The 20,361-nt window shown below is 34.6% G+C and overlaps 1 protein-coding gene across 4 annotated transcripts in view; it reads left to right on the forward strand.

Moving 5' to 3' along the window:
• Window positions 1-537: 537 nt before the first annotated feature.
• Window positions 538-20,361, forward strand: part of LOC120424996 (5-hydroxytryptamine receptor-like) — a 133,009-nt gene continuing 113,185 nt past the window's right edge. For 2 of the 4 annotated variants that reach the window (XM_052707537.1, XM_052707536.1), the window contains exons 1-2: window positions 539-953; window positions 8,592-9,827. In XM_052707537.1, coding sequence (XP_052563497.1) covers window positions 9,020-9,827 — 808 coding nt within the window. In that variant the 5' untranslated portion in view covers window positions 539-953; window positions 8,592-9,019. Of the gene's footprint in view, window positions 954-8,591; window positions 9,828-20,361 lie in introns of all 4 variants that reach the window. The other 2 variants (XM_052707535.1, XM_052707538.1) reach the window with 2 other exon arrangements.

Genomic DNA, 20,361 nt, shown 5'->3' on the forward strand with positions numbered 1-20,361 from the left:
AAAAATGCTACTGAACAAATTTTTGACTACAGTTTTAAAAGTAAAATCGATCAGAAAATAAATATTTAATATTTATAAATAATAAAATTTTGTACGGACAGCTGCCAAAATTGTATATTGACTTGTATGGGTGAACCAATGACACAAATTGGCTTCTTTGATTATAGAAAAGGGCCTCAATAAGTTTGAGTCAAATCATGAAACAATTCGAATCCTGAGGTGGAAGATGCCTTGGAGTGGAAAGAGGTTTGGGTGCTCTCCCCATTTAATCCTTTAGACTCCTAGGTTCGAGCAGAAACTTGCAATAGAGAACACAACAGACCTGAGGGTCGTTAAAGTGGATGGTTTATTTTTTATTGTTTGGATTATCGATGATTTTGGACCAAATATCTCCATTTCAATTTTTTATTTATTCTGACGCATTTCATTTCATGTTTGCCTTTTCTCTCTCTCATTTAATTCTAGGTGTGACGTCAACAACTCCACGTGGCCAGCCAGTCGCTGCACCGTTTCCGGAAAAAAAGATTCCCAAACCAAAATTCTATGTCCACTACCGCCCAACCAGCAGCAGCTTCGGCGGTTGTCGTTTGTGTATTAAATTTATTTTTAATTGAATTTTAAACACTTTCGGGCGTTCCGTGTGTGGCCGAAACGCAAATCGTCGCAAAAAGCTTCCGCCGGAACGTCACCGGTTCGAAAGGCCCATTTTTCTGGCGGGGTGGATGGACAACAAGTCATCTAAATTTTGGCCAGCCAACACACGTGGCTCACGGCGACTACAACGGTCAAACCGAACTTGCGTGGTTTTTCTGGGGTGGTGAGAATAGCCAAGAAGCATCGGACACATGGACCATCGGGATGGATCATCAACGGGGCAAGCACCAGATTCGACGGACAGAGCCGGACGTCACGTCAATCGATATGGGGACCATGTCCACTAGGTCGTAGTTTTGGTGAGTATCAATGTCAGGGTGATTTTGGGCAGGGATGCTGGATTATTGTAATTTATCCCAAAAAAAAGTTCAGTTCAAATTTATGCTTGTTTTGTTTCCTACTTTTTTACCATTTGTTTAAATTTATTTTACATTTATTTTATTACGAAATATTGATTTGAAAAAAATCAGTGCTGTCAGAATCCCACTTCCATTATTGCCCATCCAAAACCACCCCACCCACTCCAGTTTCCTCTTCCGGGTGCGGGTGAAGGCATTGGAAATGGTCGTTCCCTGTGACGATGATGTGGCCAAACCGACAGCCGGACGTGGTGCTGGCGGTACTAAACTGGAACAGAATGGCCATTTGTTAGGCCCGGATGTTTGACGGAAAAGTTTCCATCTAGTTGAAACTTAATTTCGGCAGAATGGCACTTGCACACACACACAGACGCATACATGTCCAATGGACGTGACGTCCAGAACATGTGTGACATTTGAGCAATAGCAGCAGTTTTGGGGGTGGTCACTTTCGGAACGAATTGAGTGTAAAATTTAATTAAACCACAAATGGTGGTTCTAAGGTTTGCTCTTTCGAGATAGATGGGCAACAGCCTGACGAGGAAGGAAATTTTGGAGTTTTATTGGATGGTTGAAAGTTTAGATGGGTTCTGGTTGAACACCATAAAATTGGCATTTAACGTTAAACAGAAAAACAGAAAAACAAAAAAAACAAAAAAACAGAAAAACAGAAAAACAGAAAAACAGAAAAACAGAAAAACAGAAAAACAGAAAAACAGAAAAACAGAGAAACAGAAAAACAGAAAAACAGAAAAACAGAAAAACAGAAAAACAGAAAAACAGAAAAACAGAAAAACAGAAAAACAGAAAAACAGAAAAACAGAAAAACAGAAAAACAGAAAAACAGAAAAACAGAAAAACAGAAAAACAGAAAAACAGAAAAACAGAAAAACAGAAAAACAGAAAAACAGAAAAACAGAAAAACAGAAAAACAGAAAAACAGAAAAACAGAAAAACAGAAAAAACAGAAAAACAAAAAAAAAACAGAAAAACAAAAAAACAGAAAACAGAAAAACAGAAAAACAGAAAAACAAAAAAAAACAGAAAAACAGAAAAACAGAATGACAGAAAAACAGAAAAACAGAAAAACAGAAAAACAGAAAAACAGAAAAACAGAAAAACAGAAAAACAGAAAAACAGAAAAACAGAAAAACAGAAAAACAGAAAAACAGAAAAACAGAAAAACAGAAAAACAGAAAAACAGAAAAACAGAAAAACAGAAAAACAGAAAAACAGAAAAACAGAAAAACAGAAAAAACAGAAAAACAAAAAAAAAAACAGAAAAACAAAAAAACAGAAAACAGAAAAACAGAAAAACAGAAAAACAAAAAAAAACAGAAAAACAGAAAAACAGAATGACAGAAAAACAGAAAAACAGAAAAACAAAAAAACAGAAACACAGAAAAACAGAAAAACAGAACAACAGAAAACCAGAAAAACAAAAAAACAGAAAAACAGAAAACCAGAAAAACAGAAAAACAGAAAAACAGAAAAACAGAAAAACAGAAAAACAGAAAAACAGAAAAACGGAAAAACAGAAAAACAGATAAACAGAAAAACAGAAAAACAGAAAAACAGGAAAACAGAAAAACAGAAAAAAGGGAAAAAGGGAAAAACAGATCAGGCAATCATTTAATTTAGCCTTAAAGTTTACTGATATTTCTGTTCCTTAAGCTTGAGAGCTAAATTTCAGCTTGTTTTCACACAGCTCAACTAAGATTAGTGATTTCCCCCCATGTGGAAACGAGTTACGGCAGAATTAGTTTGAGATTAATTACCCTCAAAGTCTCGGCCCCGGGGTCGTAAATTTTCCTTATATGAAGACGGACTCATATATATACGTTTGACGTTGAGCGATTTGGAAGGTGTCCAAAATAGGAGGAAAACACAAAAAAAAAGAAAACTTTCCCTCGCCAGAAACCGAAGTTTGTACAACGTGGATGTGAAATTTGCCCAAAGTAATAAACTCCGGCCGGGCGTGACCCAATCGGTGGAAAATGATATTTAATCTTGGCACGGACCACGGAACACTTCCGGACGGCGGTTGTGGCCACGTTTGCCACGAGCAGCTGATAAGAGAAAGTTTTATGGTCGGCCAAATTGGCGAACCGTTTTAGGGGTCAATGAGGGATATTTTAACCGGTTTATGCGGTGCCTTGAGGGATTAGCTCGTTGGGCAGATCGTTTTTCTTAAAATCATTGATTTGTCTTAAGAACCAGTTCTTAACAATATTTCCAAAATAAATCTTATGTAAACTTCTTTGCAACAATCGTTAAAAATTGTGACTTAATCATTTTTCATCAATAACTAACGAAAATCGTACAGCCTTCAATCAGTTAAAATGAAATCAATTTATTTTCATATTGGTTCAATTTGTGTCATTCCAGTTTGTCGTCCGTTTTACAGCTAATGGCAATTTTGTGCTGCACGTTTGGTAGTTTACGCTTAATTGTGTATTCGATTCCAAAAGCAATTAGCGTTTGCAATGCAACAACATTTTTGTCGATTCGCTTGTCCACGTTCGTGATAAAAAAGGAACAACATATTTGTTTAGTATGTTGATGTTGCTTTGCCATGTTGGAAAAAAAGCTGAGCTGTATGTTTTTCCTTGTTTTTGTTTTTTCAGGTTTTCGATTTTTTTCTCTGGATAAAATTATTATTTAAATCGGAACAGCTAGTCCCTCTTACATTTTAATTTATTCTTTATTGTAGAGTTTTTCAGTGGACGGCTGTTTAAATTCTTTTCGTTTACCTTTATGAGTGATATGATGCACGAAAATCGTACGATTACAAACATTTTTTTCAAAAAGATCTCAGCCGAAACAAAATATTTGGCTAAAAGTACATCCTTAAAATACACATTTTGACTCCACTTTAATTTGACAATTAAATCCTTTATTGTTTCTTGTTATGCTTCAGATCGATGCAAATACTCATTTTTAGTTTTTGTGCCTTGACTCTGGTCAAAGTCCAAGAGAGGGGTGTTTCAACCATTTTCTCGAATTTTAACCTTCTTTTGCTTAAATTTTGCAAAATAAAATGAATATTCATTCTCAAAATAAAAACTGCAATGTAAACAGTAAAAAAAATCGGTGGAAACATGTGGAAAAATGCGAGACCTGCGCATACACAGTAAAAAATCCGATGGTAAAATCGCATGCAAAAGTATGCACATCACCTTGCATGCATGCATGCATGCATGTTATATTATATGAGAAAACGTGTACACAAAAAGTATGTACAAAAGAAAACAAATGCATAGCTAAAAAACAACAATCTCGCGAGAGTCACATCCAGATTACGAAGTCCGCGCCCCAACCATCTCAGCTATCGGCCGAATCTCATCACATTTAAAACCCTTGACTAATAAATTATTAAAATTGTGATGATTGATTTGAATTGAATTTTTACAAGAATCGAAAAAAAAATGTAAAATAAACCTATTTAGCCTAAAAACTTGTGGTGCTAAGGAATGCCTTTTTCTTCATATGTTTTTTAGATTAAATTTTTGAAAAAATATTTTTTGATTTATGTACTTTGAAACTTTTTTAAATTGATAACTTAACAAACATTTTTCACAATCGACGAAAACATTTTTGAATTAAAAACAAATCTTTTATTTTACTAACTCTTCTCGAGATTAAAACATATATGTGATTTGTTTTAAGAGAATTTGTTTTTATTGAATTATCTTAATCTTAATCATTGACTTTGATGATGAAATCCTTTCTCAAAATGAAGATTTTACGTATTCATATGTTTATTTTGTTTGAATAACTCACAAAATCGTATGGTTTGTACGGAATAGAATCATCAAAATCTAAATAAGTAAAAAAAACCCAAAAACATAACACCAAAAACAACACAGGAAAGTATTTAATAAAATATTTTCAACGTTAACAGTTAAGCCGAACTTAACATATTTTTTCTGTTTTTTCTTTGTGGTTTTTTTTAACAGGCAAAAACTACTCGAGAAAAAATCATCCAGGTCTTGTTTTATCCAAAAATTAAAAAAAAACATTAAAATACGTTTTACTCATTAAAAAAATTGTTTATGAATATTAAAAATTCATTTATTATTCATTATTTATAAAATACTATATATTTTTTAACATTTTAATTTAAAAGCAAACTCTGGCTTCTGGGAGAAAAAAAAATAGTCGAAATGTTTCATATACCGTAAACTGTTGTCACTTTGATATCCGGGGTGACTTTGATAGGTTTGAGATGTACAGAATGATATGAAATCATACTGACCGTGTTAGGCAAGTGTTCAAAGTACTTCAAGTTGAAATTTTCATACAGTTTTGATCAGCATGAGCATGAGCATGAGCATGAGCATGAGAGACCACCCATGGTTGTCCTTCTCCGTTGCTGAACAGGACCGTAATATCCTATCAACACAACCGGTCATACGCTTCAACGATCAAATAATGTTTCCCTTATCAACAGCATTCATGAATGCGCTGAAAAGATAAAACATCACGGTCATCAAAACTAGAGCCGTTGCTAATAGGAAACAGTCATTGGCCACCAACGGCGCCCGCCATGTCAGTTTGTAGATCTCGAGGGAACGGGACGGGAATGTTAGTTAGCACAGGCTGCTACCAAGGGTGGGTTCTATACGATATCCACACCCCCGCGTGTGCCGGAAAACTACTTCTACTTGGGATTTTGTTAGTGGGAAAGGGTAATGGCCAGGATTCATCATAGAGGATGATGATGTGGCCCAATAATCAATGAATTTTGTTGAGTGATAGGGTGATGTATTATGTATTCTCAAGGCAAACAATCGGATGATGCGGATGAGACCATTCCCGGTTATTTGGTGTTGAGTTTAGCACAAATGATTTAATCTTAGACAGCCGGCTGTGGAAAGATAGAATCAAAATTGTGTTTGATTAAAAGGTGAAATATTATACTCAGCGTAACACATTTACGTAGAGTTGACCTGAGACTATTTATACTTTTAAGTTTTTATAAGATGAGCGACCAATTAATTACTGATGAGTTATGAGTTATCTGAAGGACTTGAACAATCGCGTTGAAACAATATTTGTCACCGTGCTTTACGAGCTATAATGCTAAAATGTGATTTCGCGGGAAACGAAAGGTCAAATATAATTTATATTATGCTAACGCAGTTAAGAACGAATCTTCCCATGAAACAATCGCAAATCATAGAACAAAGAAACTCGACTGACTAACGAGAAAGACGATCGCGATATTTGAACTTTACAATCTAACTAAGAAGAAAAAAAAGCCACGTCAATAGAAAGGAATAGACAAACATACAGGTAACCACAAAACGGACTGCCTCAACTGTCATCGTGACAACCAGAGCAAGCCGCACCCTCACACACACACACGCGCGCACTCACCCGACAAACTCACCGACGACGAACGACGCGAAAAAACATGCGATCCGTCGGACAGGCATCGCAAAACGGACTGGCTCAACTGTCATTTTTCTACCAGAGCCAGCCGCACCTTCACACACACACACGCGCGCTCACCCGACAAACTCACCGACGACGAACGACGCGAAAAAACATGCGATCCGACGGACAGGCATCGCAAAACGGACTGGCTCAACTGTCATTTTTCTACCAGAGCCAGCCGCACCTTCACACACACACACGCGCGCTCACCCGACAAACTCACCGACGACGAACGACGCGAAAAAAACATGCGACCCGACGGACAGGCATCGCAAAACGGACTGGCTCAACTGTCATTTTTCTACCAGAGCCAGCCGCACCTTCACACACACACACGCGCGCACTCACCCGACAAACTCACCGACGACGAACGACGCGAAAAAACATGCGATCCGACGGACAGGCATCGCAAAACGGACTGGCTCAACTGTCATTTTTCTACCAGAGCCAGCCGCACCTTCACACACACACACGCGCGCACTCACCCGACAAACTCACCGACGACGAACGACGCGGAAAAACATGCGACCCGACGGACAGGCATCGCAAAACGGACTCCAAGTTGAAATTTTCATACAGTTTTGATCAGTTTTAAAAATTTGTTACTTTATTTCAGTAAATGTTGAAGAATATCATTATTTCTTTTGTTCCCAAAGTGTCATGATTTTCACAATGCAAGTGATTTGAAATCGGAAACGGAATGCATTTTCAGATTTTTTGGACAATTTTCTAATAAGCTCGTAAATAATAAATATCATGTGTTTTTGAAACATAATTTAAAAAAAATCTCCGAATTTATAGGCATTTTCATTGGAACCAATTTTATTTTAAAAAATATGAAAATTGTGATTCGTGCTTTGAATTCAGTTTAAAATGCAATTTGATTCGATAATTTTATGAACAAAACTAGTTTTAACGAATTTTAGGCAAAATTCTAACTATTTTGCAATTTTACTTAAAATTTATATGTACTGAATATTAACATTGTTTTTTTCTCTTAAAAGCTTTACACCATAGTGATAGTACATTTAGCGTTAAAAATGGAACACCTTAAATCAGAATTTAACAAGGAAAACTATCACTATCAAAGTCACCATGGAATTCAAAATAAAAATTTTCATCGCAACATCGCATTATTGAAAAAAAAAAGATTTTCAATGATCTTTCATGGACCTTGTGGTCTATCCCAGTATATGATTTGAAAACAATAATCTTGAGACAACCCGAGCAGACGATAATAACTTTGGAATAACATTTTTTGATATTTGAAAATACTAGACCAATAACATGTTTTGTTATTTATAACAAGATTTGTTATTCCTCGTTATGATTTTTTTTTTGTTATTCGATTGTTTTTGTTATAACAGACTTACAACGTTTTCAGTTATTCTTCGAACAAACTTTGTTATTATTTTTTTGTTATTTTAACAACTAATCCGATCATCTCAATAACAGTTGGAGTCATTCTTCCATAACAAAAAATGTTATTCTCGAGTTGTTTTGGCGTTCAACCAATATCAGACCAACAACAAATTTTGTTATGATAACATAAATTGTTATTCAACTCTTATGCAAAAATGGATTTTTCAAGAAGAATCCATAACACATTCTGTTATTTTAACAGTATTTGTTATTGAAATGACATGACTTTAGTTATTACCGTCTGCCCGGGAGACCTTAGTAGTTGGAAAATATTCAAAACATCAATTGAAACTCTGTCAATGTCACCCCTGTTTACAAAAAAATCGGAATTTTAATTTGTTGATATGTTATTTTTTCTCATTTTCATATTTAATTATATCTAGAAATTGGATCAATATTTTCATAGGGCCAACTGTTTTGCCATGACGATCAAAATATGTTTGCGTCACACGCTGCTGTGGTGCTATCAATCCGATTTAGTTCTGGAATTCAATTACCATATTTTTCACAGATATCAGAGACTAGTATTTTGATGCAACTTATGGGGCAGCTTCGCCTTCATGGTTACTAAATTTTAAATAAATTTTTAGGAATCATGTCTATTTGAAGTATTTGAGATAATTATGATTTTCTAAATTTTATTTAGATGTTTCCAACTAAATATATCAAAAATCTTCATTTTTTAAAACAATTTTCAATTTGTATCATTCGCAGATCAATCGTGGACACAACCGTGAACCGCTGAGCGTACACAACCTTGGCGAAACTGTCGTCAGAACGTCGCGAAGCAGAAGAAAGAAAAAGAAGGTTAAATCAAAATCAAAACAAACACAGCGATTCCAGTGAAAACTCACGGCACGCGATGGCCAACATGGAAAACGGTTGACGTCGGTTCCCCGACGTGGTCAGATTGAAGATGAAGTGTTACTCAAAGTCAATAAAGTGCGAAAAGATGAAAGTCGAGCAGCGCAGCTTGTGTGAAGTGACAACGACAGTTGGAAGTCGAGGCGCGTAGAATTTTGTTAGGTTAGAGGAAGTAAACCCGGGAATTGTCAAGTTTGTTTACGAAATGATGCACAAAGGAAAGAGCAAAAGTGGTGCCAACCTTATAATACAGCAGTGTTGAGTCGAGTTCACCAGCCATGGCCGCATCCACGAGGGGTGCCGGGTCGGCGGTTGGTGGCCGCCGAGTGACAGAAGCGTCCTTTACCTGGCCATCGTGGCCGTGGTCCTCGTCACGGACGGTTACCGAGAGTAGTAGTGGTGGTGGTGTAGGTAGTGGTAGCAGAAGTACGAGGGATGGTGGCTCAACGACGGCCTCCAGCTGGACGTCCGCGGCCACTTCAACGGGGAGTGTCTCCGGTGATGAGCGGGACGCCCTGCTGGATGATGATTACGACAGCACGTCGTTTCTGGACGACCTGCTCAGAAATGACAACGGCAGCAGTAGTGGTAGTGGTGGAGACCTCTTCACTGAACTGCTGTCAAACTTCAGTGGGACGACGGCGAGCTCCGCGGCGAATTACACGACCGAGTTCAGCGTCAATGTCAACGTGTCGAGCAGTGCTGCCAGCGTCGTCGCAGCGGAGCGCAGTTCTCGGCTGTCGCTGGGCGCCATGCCGGATCTGCTCGAGGAGGACGAGCTGATGGCGTTGTGGAATTGTACGAACTGCTTTTTGCTCAATTATGGGAGTTCCGGAGGGATCGGAGCCGGTAACGGAAGTAACGGGTTGCTCAATGTGACCCGGAATGAGACCGGTGGTTGGGACAGGGACGACTGGATGTTTTTGAGGCCGAACGGAAGCTTGAGTGGGGGTGATTTTGGGAGTGAGAATGGAAGCGGAGGAGGAATGGTGTTTGACGGAGAGGATATGGAGACTACCATCTACCTGATACGGGTGATTGTGACGGCGGTCGTGCTCGGGATCGTGATACTGGCGACGGTGATAGGTGAGTAGTTTGATTACTTACTCTGTAATAGGAATTTAATGCTTGAACAACTGGTGGCAGAAAAGCCAAACTGTTCTCAGCTACAATGCCAGCTTATCACAACTTTTGGGGAAACTCCAGTGATTTATACAAATCATTAACAGGGTTCCGAAAGCAATTCATCACTCGTTATCAGCTCTTATCTGCTTAATTCATAACCCTTGTATTAAGCTTCCTTGCAGATATGACCTACCGTACTACACTACATGTTCTACCAAATCTTTTTTTTGCACCAGACTTGACTTACTTGATGCTTTTAGAAAATCAGTTTGGTCTTTAATTTTCTGTTTTTTTTTTTATTTTCCGTTTTTCTGTTTTTCTGTTTTGTTTGAAAACTTCGATTTGTGAAAATTATATTTCTGATGTTCTCTTCCTAGGCTAGTCCCCAATGATTCACTCCCCAAAACACCTAGCTCTGTTCCCAGCGTGATCCATCACCCGTTATCGGTCGTTATCTCCAGCCAAAACCCTTCCTATTGAGTTACCCCCTCTGGCAGATGCGACCTGTACCTTTCCCATACATTTTGGGGAAAGCAGTCTGTAACCAGCCCAGAAAATACCGATTTATCCTCACACACTTCAGAAGCACCATGCGCGACCTTCCCTACTAAACAATTCGCGTATTAGCCTTAAGCTACCTCCGTTGATAAACGACTCACACGAACAACAACTCTGTTCGAAATAACTGCGCACTGTCGTTTCCAAAACGTGTCTCATCACGTACAGATAAACGTTATTTTGCTTTTTCCCCTACGACTAGGACTAGGACCCGTTTTTAACCGGTCCCAAAGCACTTCTGTGTTTTATTTTAGCAGAACATATATTTCATTTCAAACTTGTACAGTCGAACTTCCAAAGAGTTTAGTTTTCGTCATTTGTTAGAGAAAGTTCACTGAAATATAATTAAAACAAATTAAACAATTCTACACCACAATTTAATCTATTTCAGAGTTAGTTTAACCTTATTTTCCCAAACACTCCAAATTCTCTATTAGGGGAGTTTGGGGTAATATGGACAGTGGGGGTAATTTGGACACCCCTTTAAAAATCACGTTTTCTTCGGATATAATGTGAAAACGGCAATTTAAGTGATAAGGCTAGTACTAGTAATGGGCTAGGAGTAAGGACAAACCAAAAAAGTTGGAATAAGTTAAGTAGTTTTGGTATAATATGTAAAAGTTTCCAAAGGCCGGTTGGCACTGCCTTAAATTCTAATATTTGAAGGTTAGGAAATAAGGTTTTGCAGGGGTTATATGGCAAAAAAGTGGACATTTTTTGTTTAAGGGGGTTGCTTGGACGATGCCTGAGATATGTACGTATAAAAATTGTGCATTTTATCCATTTTTATCATCAAAAATTGCAATTTATGATAGAATATGCTATGGGGGTAATTTGGACATGCCTTGTGGGGTAATTTGGACATACCTGAAAGTCTACCTGTCAGGCAACAAAAAAGTAACTTTCATGGTTGGATGAGTTTTTAAAGGGATTTAGATAAATTTAGAGGGATTTAATATGTCAAATCAATCAAAAAGGAATGTGAGCAATGAGAACTTTCACAAAATCCCTATTTTTTAATTTAGATGAATTTATTCCAATATTCGAATTGATGAAAATCTGATTACTGTACGTTTGGCGTTCAACAAGACTCTAATGTTGATTGCTTTTAATTAATTTCTTTGACATTTCTAATTACTATGCTGGTTTACAATAATATTTAAATTTGAAGGGCTACAGAATGTAAAATAAAAAAAAAATGATATTTTCAGACTAATAAATTCTATATAAAGATTGATTTATATAAACATAAACGATACCTTATTCACTAAAAACTATACTTGTGCCTAATCCAGAATCAATGTTTAAATCATTTCAGTATTAATGATTAAATTATGTATACTACACTGATCTATTCGTTATCTTCCTATTGAATTATAGTTCTATCACAAAATCATTATTTAAATCTTTTATGAAATATTGTGAGCAAAACAACACTTCAAAATATAAAGCAATTACAAAACCAGGTTGAAGGATAAAAAACATGCTCAAAAAATCAAATGTTAAACTTATTCTTCAACATGTGTCCAAATTATCTCACAAAATGTGTTCATATTACCCCACAAGGCATGTCCAAATTACCCCACAAGGCATGTCCAAATTACCCCACAAGGCATGTCCAAATTACCCCATAGGGGTGTTCATATTACCCCCACACCAAAATGTGGGGGTAATTTGCACACCTTATAATTTTTGCGATAAAAATGGTTTTTTCCTCAAAATTTATCGAAATGAATGACATTTTTCCATCAAATATGGTCTCCCTTATCCTCTGGTGTCATCCACATTCTTTTAAAATATCCATACAGCCCGTGACAGAGCAATTTCCTTAGGGTGTCCAAATTACCCCCACACTCCCCTATTACGTAAAGAGCCAAGCAAAAAGGGTACCCTCGACGCACGTGTCTTTTCCCAAGTACTGTGAGAGTGCAAATTTTAGCAAACGGAAGAAATACTCAGCCTCAAAATAGAGAAAGGACACGACCCCGACACCCCTCGCAAAGACAAATGGCACTAATAATCATAAACATGGAGCAATATGTGGGAATAATTTATGGGTACGGATGGTCTTTTATTTTTCGGGGCTCTCACAGCGTTACGTTTTCGGTGGTTTCGTGGGATGTCGTTAAAAATCTGTACAGCTTGAATGAAATCAGAACAATTTGGTTGTCTCTCTATATTTGACATTTCATTTTTTTTTTGACGTTTGACAATTGAGAATAATTTATACAATTCAAATTCTAATCAGCAATCCTCTGAGATTCCATTCGTTTTTTTTTAATTCGACGGCAACGATACATGAAAATTCAAAAATCTGTATCTTTTGAAGGTTTTTCTTGATCGATTTGGTGTCTTCGGCAAAGTTGTAGGTATGGATGAGGACTACACTGAAAAAAAATTATACACGAAAATTTCACTTTTTGTCACTAAAGATTCATTTGCAAAAAAACACTATTTTAAATTTCTTTAAATGTTTTGGGGGCCATCAAATGCCAACTTTTTAGAAATTTCCAGAATATGCAAAAATCTGTGACCAAATTAAGAATTTTTTAATCAATACTGATTGTTTCAAAAAATCAAAAAAATGGTCGGCAAAAAATTTCAACTTCATTTTTCGACGTAAATTGAATTTGCAATTAAAAATTATTTTAGTGAAAATTGGATAAAGTGCATCGTTCTCAATTCATTGCCATTTTAGGTAACTTCAATTAAAATAGTCGCAGATATTCATTGTCTAAAATAAATGCTCATTTTTGCCTACTTTTGAAATAAATATTTTTGAGAAGCTGATAAAATTCTCTATATTTTGCTTTTTTGAACTTTGTTAATATAACCCTTAGTTGCTGAGATATTGCCATGCAAAGGTTTAAAAACATAAAAAAATGATGTTTTCAAAGTCTCACCCAAACAGCCCATCATTATCTAATGTCGATATCTCAGCCACTAATGGTCAGATTTTCAATGTTAAAATATGAAACATTAATGAAATTTTCCAATCTTTACGAAAACAATATTTCCAATTTTTTAAACCAGGACTAACATTCAATATTACGTATGTTATTGGTCTTTCATTAATAAAAATTCAAAAGATAGTTGAAAAAAATTGACATTAGAAATTAGATTTCATATATCTCTTAAAGTGTTATACTAAAAGGTTATCGTTTCCAATAAATTAAAAATTAAAATTATACGATATTTCTGTACAACTAGTACAACCAAATTTCAATTTAAGAAAATGTTACTTTAGTACAGTGTTTCTCAACATTTTGCGATCCATTCCCCCCTTGACTGATTTGCATAAACAGCATTTTTTTTGAAAAGTGTTGTTATTCGATTCTGTTATTTTTGGTACAGAAAAGTAGGCTATTTCGTCGTTCAAGAATGACAGGAAAAGTAGTTTCACGACGGAATTGCAAAATAGTAGTTTATGCAACAAGTTGCAAAAAGAGGATTTTTTCAGCACGAGTCGTACATTTATCCAACGAGGTTCACCGAGTTGGATGAATACGAAGAGTGCTGAAAAAATCAAGTTTTGCAACGAGTTCCATACAACATTTTTTGCAATTCCGAAAAACACCCATTGAGTGAAATTTTAAGTCAAATTTTCATGTATTTTGTCAATAAACCATTTAAATAAAAAAAATGTTGAAAAGTGTTACTTTTCAAAACAAGTGCTGAAAAGTTTAACTTTTCAGCACCCATTTCAGTGCTGAAAAGTAGAACTTTTCAGCATTTATTTTGAAAAGTGTTGCTATTCGATTCTTTTAATTTTGGTACAGAAAAGTAGGCTATTTCGACGTTCAAGAATGACAGGAAAAGTAAGAAGTTTCACGACGGAATTGCAAAAACGTTTTTTACCGACTTTAAGCTCGGGTATCAATGGGTTAATCGCAACCAATTTCGCTCAAAATTTGCACAGATGCCTAAAATAACCTAAAAAACGTTTTCCACCTGTGGAGCAGGGGGTTATTTTTCTGGGCACCCTAATGATCATTTATAACTTATTTAATGATTTATCGATACCACCACAACAAATCATCTCCATATCTTATGGTTTTTTTTTTTTTGCAAGGGTCCTTAAACATATGAAACACAATAGCAGATAGGACATTTCCAAAAAAAACTCTACATATTTAGTTAAAATCTGAAAGGTGTTCTCATTCCTAATGAATGTTTGCGTATCTTTTATGTATTTTTTCCATTCTTTACTTAGATAAAGTTCAAGAAAACTCAGTTAGAAAAATGTGATGACAACACAATTTAAAATTCAATAAGTTACACATTAAACAAATAATCCAGCTGCGTGTTGACATTATTTTATGAAATTTTATGTAATATTACACCCTGAAATATGTAGCCCATCAGTATGGAAAAACCTACTTGACCAAAATGTGCGGCCTGATGGCCGAGCGGGCTAAGGCGTAAGTCCGAACTGTTGTTGCTGGATTTGAATCCGGTCGATTGCAACTTTTTTTTTGTGTTTAGAAAAATTGTACAATGTACATAAAGTGTGTAATATTAAGTGTCTATTTTTTATAAAGGTAATGTGCATGCTTTTACATGTGATTTTACCATCAGGTTATTTGCTGTGTATGTATCAAAAGGGCTTATTTAAACTTTGAAAAAAAAAAAAAAATTTCCACTTTATTTAAAATTACTCTTTTGAACACAAATTGAAATAAAATTAAATACATAATAGAAAATGAAAAATGACCCATGTTTTATGATTTTTAAATGAAAACACAATTTGTCGATTTTGATTGGTTTTGTCGAGGTTTCCAGAAAATTTTTCTTTGTAATTTTCTTTCTATAGCCCATCTACGAAACGACTTTTTGATTGATTGATAAAATGCCAATTTGTCGTATGCTTGATAATTTTCTTAATTGATGATTAAATATTTCAAAAAATACTTCTGCTGATCAAAAGTGTTACTGAGAAAAGATTAATTTTCTTCAATGGCTAAGTATTTATTTTTCCTTATTTTTTATGTTCCAATTCGTTAAGAAAATCCCCTTTCAAGATATGTTTTTACATTTATCATTCAATGAATTGTAATAATGCTTGATTGGTAATCTTATTATAGAACATGCTTTCTTTTATCAATATTTGCTTAAAAATTACAAAAGTCAAACTTGAAAATAAATTGACTGAAACTGTTGAAAGTATTATCATCTTTTTTAATTTGAGAAATTTATATGATAAAAATTTAAAAATTATAGAATTATTCTTCACTTAAATATTAAAGCTTTAGTCTTCTAACACCATTTTTTTTAGAAAATTAGGATGTAATTTTGTGCAACTTTTGTTCTACAAAAAACTTTACTTCTGTTGTTTAACAGTTTTCTTGTTTATTTTTTAAGTTTTTTTATTTTGCATTTATCTTGGGAAGTTTGTGTTTGTTATTGGTAGTATTTGGCTTATTCTGTCAACTCCTATCATAACGTTTTGCCTATCCAATTTGTTCAAGTTTTTACAGTCACTTTTAAAATTTTTTGCTTGTTTTCACATTTTCTGCTATAGAATGGTACCATTATCATTTAAATTGATAAAAAACGTAGTGGCGTAGTCTGGGACACAACAAAAAACACTGCATATATTTTTATGCACAAAACAAAGCAAATTATAGCACACCGTAAAAAATGATGTGAAAAAGTGGTGAAACTACACATTTTCAGGGGTAAAATTACACATTTTTTCTGACATAAAAGATGTAACCCTTCCCAGATGTAATATTACCAAGAGTATTTTTAACTGTGCACAGTTGAACTGTAATTCCACATTTCAGGTAGTTTTAAACCAAACGTTGACAAATTTAAATCATGAATAGTTTAAAATAAATGTTTCTATGCACTCAGTTTTATTTAATTTTCAAAAGGAGCCACACATTATAAATCCATCAATTCACGTGACCTTTAAAGTCCGACAGCAAAAAGTAGTCATGCTCAGATTTTGAGCAAACCAACCGCTAATAAACCCCAGCAAGATGCTTCTCCCTCAAACAGACAACGAGACAAGACGTGGGCACGTGATACCATCCCCCAGCCAGGATCGTTCTTTGGGGAACTGTTGTAATGATAAAGTGGCGCAGTTATTATGGAAAGAAGATGTTTGTTTTGTTGGGGCGGGAGAGACACATTATTGAAAATTATTAAGTTGGTCTTTTTTGGCTGCCTCTGAGGCCAAGACAGAAAGTAAGCCATTACCAAAAGTGCGGTCATTCGTTATTTTTGTTTTTATTTGCTCGGAAGGCCTCTAGAGTTGATGTACGGCGGAGATTCGTCATGGACGGTAAATTGGGTGAATTATTTTTATTTTCCTCAACTGGAAAAGTTGGGAAGCGGTGATAATTCTCATTTAATAAAAATAAATAATCGTCACATTTTCCACTTATCAAAAGCACGTTTCCCGTTGGCATCGAGTGGATAAATCTCTACCCCTGCCCCGTTTTTCCCAGATCTTATCACCAGGGAAGGATTTTCCCCCCAACTTGGCGAAAGGTCACGTTCCGCACACTCTCGTGTGGAGGAAGGCAGAGTCCCGGAAATGAGATTCGACTGTGTGTTGACCCGTGGAGAGGCTCATCGTCAGGAAAAGGCTCAGGTTCTTCCTCAAGACGAGCTCGATGAGTGGAATCATCCTCCAATCTTTGCATATCAAATAGCTTCGTTTGTTTTAGCACACACACGGGACACGAAATGACACGAGCTGTGGAGAGACGAGCTCAATTTGTTTCTTTTGCTTTTGAAATTTATTTGGTCACACAGTGAAAACATTGTTCTAAGAAATACAACGAATAAAAAACACTTTACAGAAATTTTTAATTAAAACGAATGCTTGTGAATAAAAATGAAACTTTACACCTCAAACAAAACACAACCGATGGTTTGGGTTTTGTTTGTGAAAATTTAGAGGATTTGTTTTAATTCATTTTTGATCCTTGATTTTGATATAATTTTGAGTGGTTTTGTCCAAAACCACAAAATATGGTCAAAATCACTATTTTTCTTAATTTTTAGTTATAAAACCGCTGCATCAACACAAGGATTGGACTTTGGAATATGGTTAATATGGAGACTTTTATGTTAAATTGTCGATTCCCGCTATTGGGTCATTAAAATTTGACGTTAAGATCACTTTTCAAAAACATTTCTATTTGTATTTTTAGAAGTACAGAAAAAAAAAGGAAAAAGTACCTGACATCACCTTCTTATTTTATTTTTGAACTTTAAAATTCTCATGAAATCAAAATATCATTCAATTGGCTTTTTTTTTCTTTAATTGTGTTTTTTTTTCTTCAAAAAGCTTAATTTTCTCCAGTTTATCATTGACAATTCGGCTCATTCTCAAATGTAATTCGCTATTAACATATTCACCAAAATGGCTTATATTAGACTACACGGATAGAAATCACGTAAGCATATCCGGTAACTATATGTTTTCGAATTCGTAAATATTGAAATCTTTTAAAAATTGTCATAATTTTTCTCGATTTCGATGTAAATGTTTTCAAAATCGACAACTTTGTTGTTCGAAATCGGAAAAAAATGTTGACCATTTTGGAAACATTCCAATGTTTACGAACTCAAAAACATAGAGTTAGCGGATCTACTTACACGATTCCTATCCGTGTAGGATAATATGTTTTGTGACGGAATCGCCTATAAAATTATTAATTTTTTAACTGTAAAAAATCGTGAGACATGTCAATTTATGGAAAAACATATTTTTGGGATTATTTTCTTATATCAGAAACAATGTTTTAACATTTTTTGGTGAAATGGAATATTTTTTCAAATTTACTTTAACTTTCACCAAATTTATGTGTTAACGATAGTTGAAGAATTGAAAAATAATAAATGTATGTGTTCGGTTAAAGTTACTTCTGTTTTCTTTTTCAGATCAACTTTCAAAACAATTATTGAATTATTGTTAACAACTTTTAAATAAAGCTTAATTAAATTGGAATGGTTTTTCATGCAGTAATTTGATTCAAGTTCGAAGTTTTTTATTTTGTTTTCTTTTTTGTAAACTTTGTCCATGCCAAATTGTCAAAAAATGATTTTTTTTTCATAAGGTTTTCCATACAAAGCTCCATAAACATATGCAGACTGGTAATACATCTTAAGAAGGCATTTTCTGATTGATATGCTGCTGGACTTTTCAGAAAAAAATTGGAAATCGGAAAAAATCCTGTTTATTTATTTTTATTTTTTTTATAAGGCTTCATCCATAAAGTACGTTACGCTATAATCAGCTAAAATTTACCTCCCCTCCCCCCCTTTGCAGTTTTTGCTTTTTGGGTGTTTTTCAATACCCCTGACTCAAGGCGGTTCTAAAAACACCCAAAAAGCAAAAACTGGAAATTTGGTTTATTGGACCTTTTCAAAAAAAACTCCAGATATCTTGAAAATTGTGGAATCAATTTTCTATGCTTAAAAAGAAGATATTTTGTCTGTCATTTAAAACTTAAAAGCCCAATCCAACAATTGAAAATACCCAATATAACTGTATTGAGCCCTTACAAAAGATTATTCTTGAATCTAAAATTTTAAAATTATTTTTATGAAAGAGTGCAGACATTTTTCAAACGTTACAATTTTTAACATTTACAATCAAACCATTAGTTACCAACAGGGCTGCGGAGTCGGGTCATACTTCAAACGACTCCGACTCCGACTCCGGCTCCGGCTATGAACAAATGGTTGGCTCCGACTCCGACTCCGACTCCGGCCTACCAACTCTAGCCGACTCCGACTCCGACTCCGACTCCAGCTTTCAACAAATGGTTGGCTCCGACTCCAACTCCACATATTTTTAAATGTTTCAAAAGTTAGTTAACTATTATTAGTTAATTATTTTTAAAACATTGATAAATATGATTATTTAAATACTCTCTAAGCGTCATGTTTTTCACAAAAAAAAATAAGTTAAGTAAAAGAAAAGTAAAGTAAATAAACTAAAAAAAAGTTTCTAGGTTACAAGTTTTATACGTTACGGAAACAGAAATCAAAAAATATCTTCAGTTTAAGAGGCATTTTGAGAAGAACAGTTTTGTAAGTAAATTTGGATTTATTTGCTTAACCTCAAATCTGAAAATATTTTTTTCAAAGCTAATAAATTCAAATATTAATCTGTTATTTTTGAATGAATAACTAAAAGAAACCAGGCCTTAATGATCTATTGAACATTAAAATTCAATTTGCTCACTTTCAGGCTGACATTTGTAAAAAGCACAGTGACAGGCACCTTGTTTTTTAAATGGCAATTTTAAACGAAACATTTTTTTTTGTTTTTTTTTAAGACGTGTTCGAACATCACGCCATGGCTGAAGGAGTTTATTATTGCAAATTAATGCATCTAAACAATTTCTTCGTGGAAAGAACGCTTAAGATGTCGTTTTCAAATATCTGTGACATAGAAAATATTTTAACCTGGACATTTTTAATTTATTTTAATTTTAAAATTTTATATACATTAAAAAGGAGGCGCACGATACTTTGTGAATCTTCACCTAAAACGAAGCTTTATGGATAATATTGCGCCTCCATCAAAATATATGACAAAACTTAATATATATTAAAAAACAAATAACCACAAGTAAAATATTTTCTAGGTCACAAATATTTCATTTGTTTAAGGTACATTGATTTGCAATGATTATCACCTTCCGTCATATTGGCGTGGGACATACAGTATGAGAAAATTCACACCAGTTGATAATATTTTGATTCTGTTTTTTTATCTATAATATTGGAAAAATAAATCAAAATCCTATATTTTGTTCTATACATGTTTTTATTAGTTCATTTTTGTACTGAATTCTTGAGATTTGTTCAACGATAATTTGCAACGATGTCAAAAAAGTTTACCTAAAATCAACATCAACATCAACAATCGATGATTATTTCAAATTTGTTGCAACTTCTTTTAACATTT

The sequence above is a fragment of the Culex pipiens genome, chromosome 2 (assembly GCF_016801865.2).
Source record: "Culex pipiens pallens isolate TS chromosome 2, TS_CPP_V2, whole genome shotgun sequence".
NCBI classification, from domain to species: domain Eukaryota; kingdom Metazoa; phylum Arthropoda; class Insecta; order Diptera; family Culicidae; genus Culex; species Culex pipiens.